The following is a 12,833-nucleotide window of genomic DNA, read 5'->3' as shown; positions in this document are numbered from 1 at the left end:
CAATTTCAAGACACTGTACATTTGTTAAAAAGACAGAAGGATCAGAACAGTAAGGACAGACTAACAGACATTACAACATTACACACAAATCATAACTAAAACAACATGAAGGTGCAGCGACAGATATACAGAACACACATCACAATCATAGATTAAAAGCTTATTTGGAGAGGTGAGTTTTTATTAGTGATTTGAATGTAGAAGGGTCAGTGCAGTGTTGAATGTGTGTAGGGAGTGAGTTTCCAGAGGGAGGGGGCAGCTATGGAGAAGGCTCTGTCCCCCCAGGTTCGTTCCTTGGTTCTAAGTGGAGGTTGGCTTTTAAAGAATGGAGGCTGCGTGCAGGAGTGTGAGGGTGAACTGTGAGATAGGAGGGGACCTGGTGGTTAAGGGCTTTATGTGTAAGGAGCAGGATTTTGAATTGGATACGGTATGGGACAGGGACCCAGTGGAGATATGTAGGACAGGGGTGAGGGGTTCACTGGATCGGGTGTGGGTGAGACGGGGTGCAGCACAGTTCTGGATGTTTTGGAGTTTATTAAGGACTTTGGATGATCATTTTTAGAAACAGAAGGGTATCAAGTGTATCACATTAAGCTAATATTAATAAAAACAAGTTAAAGATGGATTTTGATAAACTGTTGTCTGTCGGTGAGGTAGGATTTTAACCAGGAAAGAGCAGTGCCAGTGAAGTTGAGTGAGTGTTCTAAGCTGGATAGAAGAATATTGTGGCTGATGGTGTCAAAGGCTGCAGTGAGGCCGAGGATGTTGAGGATGTTGAGGAGGTCGTTGGTGACTTTGAGGAGAGCTGTTTCTGTGCTATGAAGCCAGACTGAAATGGTTCAAACAGGTTATTGGAGGTGGGATTTGATCTGGGTAGGAGACAACACGTTCCAGTATTTTTGACAGAAAGTAGAGGTTGGAGATGGGGTGGAAGTTTCACATGCTGTCGGTTTTGAGTCCAGGTTTCTTGAGGATGGTGGTGACGGCTGCCAGTTTGAGTGTTTTGGGTAAAGCATTGCATTTGTCAACTGTGAAGGAGAAGAGGTGTTGTCACTGGGTTTGAAGAGTTTGTTTATTGCAGAGAAGAGAGCCTTGGGGTTGGATGAGCCTGAGTGGATTAGATGTGAGTAATAGGTGGACCGGGCTGTGCTGAGAGCTTCCTTGTATTATCTGAGGTAGTCAGCTGGCGTTTGTGGGATTTCATTTTATGGAGTTTGAGAGTGTATCAGGGTGCAGAGTGTGTGAATGAGAGAGTTTTAGTTTTAAGTTTAGCCAGTTGATCTAGACAGAAGGAGAGTGTGTTGTTATGTTAAGTGATGAATTCAGAGGGATTATCAAATTGGGGGGGATTGTGTTGGTTATAGAGGCTGATAAAGCTGGGGGGTCGACTGAATTTACGTTTCTGAAGGAGATTTTTTGTTTTAGCTTTGGAGTGGGAAGAGGGATGTCAATGTCCATGTTCATAGCCAGATGGTTGGAGATGTTGAGGTTGAGACTTGACAGTTGATGGATTGTGTCCAGTTCAGAATGTGGCCCTGGCTGTGAGTAGGTAAGTTGATTTGCTGTGTGAAGTTGAGGCAGTGAAGTAGGTCCAGGAATTCTTTCGCAGTTTAACATTGTGTGTCATTGATGTGGAAGTCAAAATCCCCAAGGAGCAAAAGAGAAGTTGAAATTGAGCAGAGTTGGGTAAGAGAGTCATAAATAACTGAAAAAAGAAGGGTTTGGTTTGGGGGGGACGATAGATTACAGCAGTGACCAGGGGAGTAGGACCAGAGAGTTTGAAAACAATGTGTTCAAAGGAGTCAACTGCAGGGTTGGGAATGGTGCTAGTTTCAATGTTCTTCCTGTAAACAGCAGCAACACCACCACCCTGTCCATTGAGACGGGGTTTGTCGATGTATGTGTATCCTGTGTTTGTGGTTTAGTTTAGTGAGAAATATTCCATGGCTTTTTGCCAGGTTTCGGTGAGAAAAAGGGAGTCCATTATTGGTGTCGGTTATGAAGTCATGGAGAATGAGGCTTTTATTGTTGAGAGAGCGAGTATTCAAAGGCCAGATTGAGGTTATGATGTGGTCTTTTTGAGTGTGCAGGGTGAGGGACAATTTTAATTTGTGTTTCCTTTTAAGTAATCATCATTACGACTGATTTTTCTGGGGGGTTTATTGAAGAGGTGGAATGTGTAATGGAAAATGTATTGTGCTTGTGTGTTAAAATAAAACTGCGACAGCTGCTGAAATATTGCTGTTCATATCGGACCAAGCCCATATCCTGTTTACCAGAGGCCTCTGCGTAAACCTCTGCACAGGAAGTACATGTTAAGAACAAACAACCCCACTGGTTCAATAGAAGTTGGACGTTGTGTAAAATGATAAGATACAAATTGATTAATTGAAAATAACACATAGACAACTGTTGAAACTAAGACATTTCAATGTTTTTTGGGAAAGTATGATGTGCCCATTTTATATTTTATGCCAGTAACACATTTAAAAAAAGCTGTGACAGGGTCATGTTTACCACTCTGCAGTAGGCCTGTCCCCCCAACGGATTTACATCGTCGACTGATCGTCAAATGTTTTGTAGTTGTTTTTGCAACATAAGAGATTAACCACGTCATTAAACTGTTTGTCTTGTAGACTTGGAATAACAATTTATTCTATGATGACTTATTTAATTGTTTCTCTCACTTAGGCAAAACAATGGACACCCACCTCTCCCACTGGGAATTGTACAAAAGGGCAGAGGGGAGGGGGCAAAACGGATACATAATACTAACCAAAGACTCAATCAATCAATCAATCAATCAGTTTTTATTTGTATAGCGTCAACTCATAACAAGTGTTATCTCGAGATAAGTTCTGTCAGGCCGTCAACCAACAATCTCGAGGAGCCTAAGACAGCTCAAGAGCTCCCAGGAAAGTAGGTGGTTAGTGACTGAGCTTTACAGATAGCTACATGCAGTAATATGATGTACTGTATATGCACAGACAGAGAGAGAGAGAGAGAGAGAGAGAGAGAGAGAGAGAGAGAGAGAGACAAAGAGATAAGAGCTCAAGGTGCCAGTTCCCCCGGTAGTCTAAGCCTATAGCAGCATAACTAGGAGCTGGTCTACACCAGCACCAGCCCTAATTATAAGATTTATCAAAAAGGAAAGTTTTAAGTCTATTCTTAAAAATACAGAGTGTGTCTGCCTCCCGGACCCTGATAACTGAAGGCTTTACCTCCCATAGTACACTTAGAGACTGTAGGTACCACTAGCAGGCCTGCATTCTGGGACCGTAATGTTCTCGAGGGGCAGTACGGCACTAGTAGCTCCTTAAGATAAGATGGTGCCTGGCCATTTAGAGCTTTGTAAGTGAGAAGAAGGATCTTGAATTCTATTCTAGACTGTATAGGGAGCCAGTGCAGAGAAGCCAACACAGGAGTAATGTGGTCCCTTTTCCTAGTTCTAGTCAGTACACGAGCTGCAGCGTTCTGGACTAGCTGAAGAGTCTTTAGAGATCCACCATCGCACCCTGACAAAAGAGAATTATAATAATCCAATCTGGAGGTAACAAATGCATGAACTAGTTTTTCTGCATCATTTTGCGACAGGATATTCCTGATCTTGGATATATTACGAAGGTGAAAATAGGCTGTTCTTGAAATTTGCCTGATGTGAGAGCTAAAGGACATATCTTGATCAAATAGAACTCCTAGATTCCTAACAGTGGTGCTAGATGCCAGGCTGATGTCATTAAGGACAGTCACATCACTAGAAAAAGTCTCTCTGAGGTTTTTAGGGCCTAGCACAATAACTTCAGTCTTGTCTGAGTTAAGTAGCAAAACATTTCTGTTCATCCAGGTCCTAACATCCTTAAGGCACGTTTCTAGCTTACATAACTGACTGGTGCCATCGGGCTTCATTGATACATAAAGCTGAGTATCATCTGCATAACAATGAAACTGTATGGAGTGTTTCCTCATAATATTTCCCAGAGGAAGCATATATAATGTAAAGAGAATTGGTCCAAGCACTGAACCTTGTGGCACTCCATGGCTAACTTTGGTGTGCATAGAAGACTCATCATTAACATGTACAAACTGAGATTGGTCTGATAAGTAGAATTCAAACCAACTTAAAGCAGTCCCTGTAATTCCAAGTAAATGTTCAAGTCTGTATAATAGGATCTGATAGTCAATAGAGTAGGTTTTTTGAGTAGAGGTTTGATTACCGCTACTTTAAATGACTGTGGTACATAGCCTGCCAGTAAAGACATATTGATCATATTTAATATAGAGTTGCTAACTAAGGGAAAGACTTCCTTAAACAGCTTGGTTGGGATTGGGTCTAAAAGACAGGTTGATGGTTTCGACGCAGAAATAATTGAATTTAGCTCTGAAAGGTTGATTGGAAAAAAACAGTCTAGACTAATATCTGGTCCTGGAACTGTCTCTGCCGTATCAGACGTATCTGCACCAGGTAAGGGCAGGAGGTTAACAATTTTGTCTCTGATGTCTCAAATTTTGTTGTTGAAAAAGATCAGGAACTCATTACTGCTGAGGGCTAAAGGAATACAAGGCTCAATGGAGCCATGACTCTCTGTCAGCCTGGCTACAGTGCTGAAAAGGTATCTAGGATTGCTTTTGTTTTCCTCGATTAAAGAGGAGTAGTAGGCAGCTCGAGCGTGATGTAGAGCCTTCATATATTTTCTATGACTATCCTGCCAGAATAAACGAGATTCTACCGTTTTGGTCGAGCGCCATATTCTTTCAAAATTTCGCGACGATTGTTTTAGAGTACGGGTTTCTGAGTTGAACCATGGAGCTAGTCTCTGCCGTTTGATAACCTTCTGTTTTAGGGGAGCAATCGAATCAAGAGTAACTCTCAGCGAATCCACTGCACTATCAACAAACTGATCTAGCTGAGAGGGACTAAAGCTATCATAAGAGTTTCCAACTGGGTTGAAACACGGTACTGAATCAAAAGCAGCTGAAATAGCTTCCTTAAATCTAGCTACAGCTCTATCAGATAAACTTCTAGAGAGCACATTTTTATTAAGCAGAGCTAATTCTGGTAGGACAAAGTCGAAAGTAATAAGGAAATGGTCTGATAGAAGAGGATTTTCTAGGAAAACTGTAAGGTTTTGGATTTCAATGCCATAAGCTCAAACAAGATCTAGGGTGTGGTTAAAACGATGAGTAGGTTCGTTCACACCCTGGGTGAAACCAATAGAGTCTAATAATGACATGAAAGCTGTGTTAAGGCTATCATTTTCAACATCCACATGGATATTGAAGTCACCTACAACAATTATTCCATCACTGCTAAGGAGTAAATTTGATAAAAATTCTGCAAATTCAGATAGAAACTCAGAATATGGGCCAGGAGGGCGGTAAACTACAACAACTAGAACTGGCTGAAAAGTTCTTGAGACTGGATGTGAAAGACTAAGAACAAGGCTTTCAAAAGAAGAAAAATTCAGCTTTGGTTGAGGGTGAACTAGAAGACTAGAATTAAAAATAGCTGCTCCTCCACCACCTCGTCCGGTGTCTCGAGGTATATGAGTATTAAAATGACTGGGAGGAGTGGATTCATTTAAACTAACATATTCATCTCGACACAGCCAGGTTTCAGTCAAACAAAGTAAATCAATATGCTGATCTGATATAATTATGAAAACATAAACGGTGCACCAGTATATTTGACCCTGTTACTCAGACGGCCCAGTGTGTGCAGGTCAGACCACCACAGCAGTCACAATCTACCCACCTGTCAGACCACCGACAAACAAACAACGTCTTTTAACCGTTTAAAGGTTTACTGAACTCTCCTGATCATAATAATTCATCAAACTGAGTCCCAACGGTTTAAATCCAATAAAAGATTTAATCCAAACACATTAGATCCACATTATGTGTCAAGTGTACCAATCCAACCCTAAAGGTTGGAGCGAGACAAACCGCAGTCCGTTGACTGGTTAAAAGAACCGCCACTTTCCGTCTGACAGCAGTAATAAAGGACAAACAGAAAACACGCCAAGTTTAAATATCCCGTAGGTTTCGAGAGTTATTTCAATGCTGTTTTGGATTTTTGGCCCCCATGGGCGACCTTGGAGGTACAGACCACTGACCGGACCGCTAGGTGGAAATGAGGCTTTTGACTTGTGAGCCATTCTGTTGTCAGTGTGCAGAATGTGGTTTGACATTATGCTGCTGCAATAAACAAGGCCTTCCCAGAAAAGAGGTTTTCTATTTGGCAGCATATGTTGCTCCAAAACCTTTATGTATGGTTCAGCATTAACGGAGCCTTGACAGATGTGCAGTTTACCCATGCACCCCCATACCATCACAGGTGCTGTTTTTTTATCGGAGCGCTGATAACAAGCCAGATGGTCCCTCTCCTCTTTAGCCCCGGAGGATGCAGCGTCCATTTTTTCTAAAAAGATTTCAAATTGTGAATTGTCAGACCTCAGGACAGTGTTCCACTTTGACTAAGTCCATTTTAAACGACCTCAGGCCCAAGGAAAGCCAGCAATGTTTCTGGATCTGGTTTATATACAGCTTGCTCTTTGCATGGTGTCACAATTGGAAAACAAGGAGGTGTGGACCCAAGTGCAGAATTAACTAAACTATTTATTTTAACAAAAAGCCAAACAAAAACTTACTTCAACAAGTTCAACAAAAACACAGGGCTCAAAAACAGGGAGCCACCGGGACACTGACATAACATACGCACCGACAAACACATACAATGAACTGCCACAGAAGGGAAGAAACACAGAGACTAAATAGACATGGGGTAATCAGACACAAGTGAGACTAACGACACAGGTGAAGACAATCAGGGCAAACACACTGGGAAACACACAGAGGCAGGAATACAAGAAACACTGAGGACAACTACAAACTAAATCATGAAACACTAAAGACACACAGAACTCAAGAATCTAACAAAACACACTAGAACACAGAGATACACGAGGATAATAAATGACAAAATAAAACAGAAAACACTGAAGACAAAACTAGGAAACACACAAGGGAAAAACCAGCAACACTAGGGAACATTAACACACAAGGGAAACAAGCAACACTGGGATAAAACAGGGAAACTCAAATACAAAACCAAATCATGACACATGGTTAGGTTTGCCACCCGTCCCGTAAAATACGGAATCGTCCCGTATTTTACACTTTGATATTGCGTCCCGTTTTGAATCAATACGGGACGTGGTTTGTCCCGTATTTCCAAGATGCTTTGAACTCAGCATCATTCAGCCGGCTAGTTCCCGCCTCCTCGGAGTGTCCGTTGGTTTGTTTGGTTCTTTTTTGGCATGAGCAATGAGAGCTTGTCAGTGATTGGGTGAGAGAAAGTCATAGGAGTCAGAAGGAAACATGTCTGCAGGTGTCTCTGATTCCCGCACCGTGCACCATTGAAACGTAAACGGATGCAGAAATACAGACGTGAGTAGAAAGTAATGCCTGGCTTGACAGTGTCAGTGAAAATGAATATAATGTAAAGGAAACTATTGTAGGCCTACTTAATATATTTTCTCCCATGTTTATAAATAGGTTATTCCAGTATAGTTTGGATAGTGTGAATATTTTTCGGTACGTATTTATTTTAGCCAAATCTGTATTCACAGTTTGTCCTGGGCGAGATATCATCAATACAACATCGATATATCGACAGTAGACACTTAATTAATACAATAAGAAAATAGTTCAAAACCATATTAATAGTATCATTCATGATTTCATAAGAAAACAACAAAAACGAAAGACAGGAGGACAGAATAAATGAATGAAAATACTATTAAATTCGTACTGTTTATTTAATAAAAAATCTGTTATCTTACTGCTCCCCTCTATGTTACAGCAGTGTCAAAAGCACTTCAATAATACTCTGTTAATGAATTAATGTTAAGTTAATAACTTTATTTGAAGTTTAAGTTAAGTTGTAAATTAGATAGCTAATAGTAATCATCTGCTGAAGTCGTGTTAGGTGCATTTCATTGTGCATACATTACTGTATCTGCCTTTACACTGAAGTTTTGCATTTTTGTAAATTATTTCAGAAAAAAATGTGTTCATAAAGCACTTAAAACTTTAAGTATGACTCTTATTACTTCATTAAAACCTTGTTTTAAATCATGATTCACCACAACTGGTGCCCCACCCCACCGTTGGGCCAGTGAGGCCCCTACTGAGTTGCAACCCGCTGCGGGGTGTCCCTTGTTTTTCTGCTTGGAAGGTGGCAACCCTACACATGGTAGAGTTTCAGCTAACGTGTTCACAGACTATGTCTCCTGGAAGTGTTCCTGAGCCCATGCAGTGATGTCCACCAAATAATTTAGTCTGTTTTTTATTTATCTGAGAAGTTTACTTGATTGTCTGACTATATAATAGGGTAATAAAAGTGATTGACAGTTTAGAAGAGTAGAGGAGACACTGCGAGACGAGACATAACAAATAAGAACACAAGAGTCAAAACTAGCTGCTGATGTGTTTAAATGTTTGTTTTTGTATTCTCCATCAGTGCTGCTCAGAGTCAAACCACACTGGAGTCCCTGCAGTGCCACTTCACCTGGGACCTGGACCGCAGCAGGCCGAAACTTTTACTTCTCACGCAGAAGATGGAGGACTTCAGCACAGAGGAGGGAAATAGATGGCTGGGCCACATTTACAACCTGTGGGGGTTCATTCAGTATAAACTGGGGTTAAATGAAGAGGCTAACAGTTTGTTCCAGAAGGCTACGGAGGCACTCAACAAGCTGAGAGTAGCAGATGAGGGTCCTTGGTTAGTGGTGAACTACTGGAACCTGGCCTGGCTGCACCACCACCTGGGAGATCAAGCAGAGAGTCAGGCTTACCTGTCAAAGGTTGATGCCCTGATGGAAAAAGACCCATCTCCATCCCAGGACGACCTCCATCCAGAGATCTGCGCTGAAAAGGCCTGGACCCTGATGTTCTTCGGAGAGGATAAGAAGCTGGTTGTTGATTACTACGAGAAAGCTGCCAGGATGCAGCCGAAAATGGTGGATTGGAACACCAGCTATGTCATATGGTTAAAGAAGGTCAAAAACTTCAGTGACACAAGGCTGGACCCTGACCTCTTGGAGAAAATGAGACAAGCCAAGGAACGGGATCCAGAGAACTTGTACCTCGCTGCGCTCTACCTTGAACAACTTGCTGATAAAGGAGAAAACATTCGAGATGAAGTCCGTGAGTTGGATGAAAAGGTGAGCACTCGGTGCTGCAGTAACAGTGGCATGTGGGCCTTACTAAACCTTTACATAAAATACATATCAGTTGATAAGGCCGTTGATTTGGCAGAGAAAGTTCTGAAAAAACATCCAGATGTGCGTTATCTGAAGAAATTTGTTGCACTCTGCTACAGATGGAGGATCATTTATAAAAGCAGTAGTTCCCCAGAACAAAGCACGATGGACAAAGCAATCGCTCTCCACGAGGAGCTGATCTCTCTTTACCCTCACTCTTCACTCAAAAGGGAAATAGACCTCGCAACTATCTATGCAAAGTCACATCACAGCAAGGCCAAAGCTGAGCAGATATTTCAGAAACTGCTCAAAAATGAACCTGCAGAACCTGAAGACAAACAGATGCTTTACAACATATATGCAAATCATTTATACTTTCATCAAAATGACTCCCACAGGTCGATAAAGTATCACATGAAGACAGCAGCAATACCAGAAATATCCTTCAGCCGTGACAACAGCATCAGAATCCTGGAGAAGACTAAATACCGAGGCATAATGTGCAGAGAAATAGAGGAGTTTCTCAGAAATCTGCAAGAGCCAAGGCAGTAAAGATAGGGAGGCAAATTTAGGGGGGACAATTTTGTCCAAGCAAAAAATAATAATATAATAATAATAATTTCTACAAAGGCGTATTGCTTTCACACGTGGTAATAAAGAGCAACAGAATCCTGGAGAAGAATGAAAAACAGGAGGGGGCCAATTCTGCCAGGGCGTCCAAAAAATAAGGATAAAAACTAACTAAAAACTAATTTCTTGCCATACAAAACTATTTGAAATAAATTAAAGGAAGGTTTACTTTTATTATTTTCTCTTTTAAGCCTCACATTCAACAACAGGTTAAAAAAAACTCAAGTTAAAATTAGGATTTTATTTTAGAATTAAGTCTTGCTTTTCATTTAAGGCCAAAAAAACACTTGTTGCTGCCACTTTTATGTCAGTGCTAGACTATGGCGATGCTCTTTACGTGCACGCATCCTGGCAAAGCCTACATGCGTTGGATACTGTCTACCATGGGGCACTGAGGTTTATCACTAATCTAAAAGCCCTTACTCACCACTGCTCCTTGTATGCTTGGGTTGGTTGGACTGCCTTGTCTGCACGTAGACTAAATCACTGGCATATTTTTATTTATAAGGGTATTCTCGGTCTGCTTCCATCCTACCTACAGAGCTACATATAAAGTAATGGAAGTTACCATCTTCACCTTCTTACCATCCCTAAAGCCCGTACGGAATTAGGAAAAAGGGCGTTCAAGTATGCTGCTCCCTCTTCTTGGAATCGGTTGCAAGATACTTTAAATCTTCGGGAGCTGGTTTCCTTGAATGTTTTTAAAGGTCTACTTAATGATCTGGAGGCAGAAATATCTGACTGTAGATTTTTTAGCTAACTCGTATTGTCCTTTTTGATCGCTTTGTTGCTCATGACTTATGACAGACTCTGGTGAACTGGTTCTTTTTGTGATTCCTGTATTTATGTTCATTGTTGTTAAGTGTTTTATGTCTGAAACCCTGTAATTGTGCTGCTGCCTGTCTTGGTCAGGATGCTCTTGTAAAAGAGATTTTTAATCTCAATGAGACTTTTTCCTGGTTAAAAAAAAAATATATATATATTTTCTTAATTATTTTTATTTTTGGGCTTTTATGCGTTTATTTAGAGATAGGACAGTAAATAGAGTTAGAAACAGGGGAGAGAGAGAGAGCGAGAGAGTTGGGAATGACTTACTAATTCATGACGGAGTTCCCTTCATGACATCACAAAGGGCAGTAGCCCCTCCCCCAGGTGGGTGACACTCCAACAGCTAGGTGTTTGTTCTGCCCTCTGAGTCTGCCTTCTCACCGTAAACAATAGGACATGGAGCGAGAAAGACCAAGTACACCCAAGCCCTTCCAGAGACAGAGCGTGGTCAGACACAGCTCATTTACATATTTAAAGGTACAGACACAGAAACAGTCTGTTCTGAGCAGGGCTGAAATAGAGGGGTTTATAGGCATGATCAAATACAGGATCAGAGTGGATTTAGAACAAGAAACTTCACACATGTTTTTGGAAGTTCTGAGAATTTTTTAAACTGGTTGAAGAGGAGGAGACTATGTGACCTTTAAATCTTACACCCTAGCTCCTGGTAGGTGTGACGTCCTCTGTAAAACACGGTCGTCATGGTGAATACTTAATGAAGAAATGTGTGAATTGTGATTATCATGTATTTTGCTTCTGTTGTGTTTTTTCAATGCTGTATTTTCAGATTTTAGAATTAATGGATTTTATATGAATGTGCTTCGCTTCAGAAATTTAAAGTCCTCATTGTTCATGTGAAAATGTATTTTCTGTGACCTGAAAATTATATATTAAGATGCTCCTGTTTGCTCAAGCTGTGTTTAAGCTTCATACCAATAAATGAACAGTGTGCACACCAAGAAATCGTCTTGAAGTTTTTTGTTTCAGTAGTTTCACCTTCTTCAGTTCTAAACTATCAGGAGGACGGAGCTAGAAATTTAAGCCTCGTCAGATCATAAGCGTCTGACAATTATTAGAGTAAGTTATTTGGCAGAAATATTTGAGTTCAATGAACATAAATGAAAGAAATTAGCTCTTTAGACAGATTAACAACTTCACATACACTTTACTGCCTGGGTTTACAACTAGCACAGGCGGCATCTGCTGGTGAACTAAGAGTATTACAAGATGGCGTCCATAAACTGATTCATCATCATGTTGCAGAGTACGGTGAATTTATAATCTGCCGCTCTCCTCTCCGAACACACGCACGCTGGCAAACTGATCCTGTATGTATGAGTATTTTATTCAGCCATTATACATATACAATCATTTTTAAACAATACAGACAGTTCAAACAGAGTCAACAGTCATGTGTTATGTAGCGACTGAAAAGGAAAAGGCAGAAGCAAAAAGCTTGAGATGCTTACGTCATCAACACGCAGGAGGAGCGTGAGCAATTAACAGGAAGGCCACCTACTGTCTGAGCCTTTTATACACTTATTGTGTCAGGAAGAATAAGAACATTTCACAGCAGCACATGTTCTGATCATGTGTGTCTTGGCACAGTGAAAGACTAACCATCAATCATGGCATGGATGAACCACTTGTTGCTCCAAACGAGCAACAGCAGAAGAGCAGTTCAAGTTATGTTGGTAGGAAATTTGTGTAATGTAGCACCAAACCCAAACTTTTATTTTGTATGCTCATGCTGAAATGCAAAAATAACGTGATTAAAGTTTCAAGTAACCATTAGAAAACCACTCAGTACTGGGTAGATATTGAGTACTTCTTCATCACATGTTATGGAGTAGTGAATTATTATTTAACGGATAATGAAAGCTGGATAAACCACACAAATCTACCTGTTAACTAATGGTTACCTAGAGCCTTTTTCACATATACACTCTGGATTATATCTAGTGGTTAGTTTCCCATTCGTCTCCCAGTAAGTATGCAAAATGTGTGTACCTTATTGTAAAGTGTTACCCATGTATATTGTGATTTGTTGTATCTCTCCTGTTGATTTTCCATAACACACATTGTCTATATGCTGCATTCCTGTACTGACTC

The 12,833-nt window shown here is 40.8% G+C and overlaps 1 protein-coding gene across 1 annotated transcript; it reads left to right on the top strand.

Annotated features, from left to right (window-relative positions):
- The first annotated feature begins 261 nt into the window (after window positions 1–261).
- Window positions 262–11,678, top strand: LOC136179461 (interferon-induced protein with tetratricopeptide repeats 1-like). The gene is made up of 2 exons (XM_065956289.1): window positions 262–359; window positions 8,522–11,678. The coding sequence occupies exons 1-2, from the start codon at window positions 262–264 to the stop codon at window positions 9,813–9,815; spliced, it is 1,392 nt and encodes a 463-aa protein (XP_065812361.1). The 3' UTR covers window positions 9,816–11,678.
- Window positions 11,679–12,833: the final 1,155 nt, after the last annotated feature.

The sequence above is a fragment of the Labrus bergylta genome, chromosome 6 (genome assembly GCF_963930695.1).
Source record: "Labrus bergylta chromosome 6, fLabBer1.1, whole genome shotgun sequence".
NCBI classification, from domain to species: domain Eukaryota; kingdom Metazoa; phylum Chordata; class Actinopteri; order Labriformes; family Labridae; genus Labrus; species Labrus bergylta.
The sequence above is the reverse complement of the archived record's forward strand: the minus strand, read 5'-3'. Positions and strand labels throughout refer to the sequence as shown.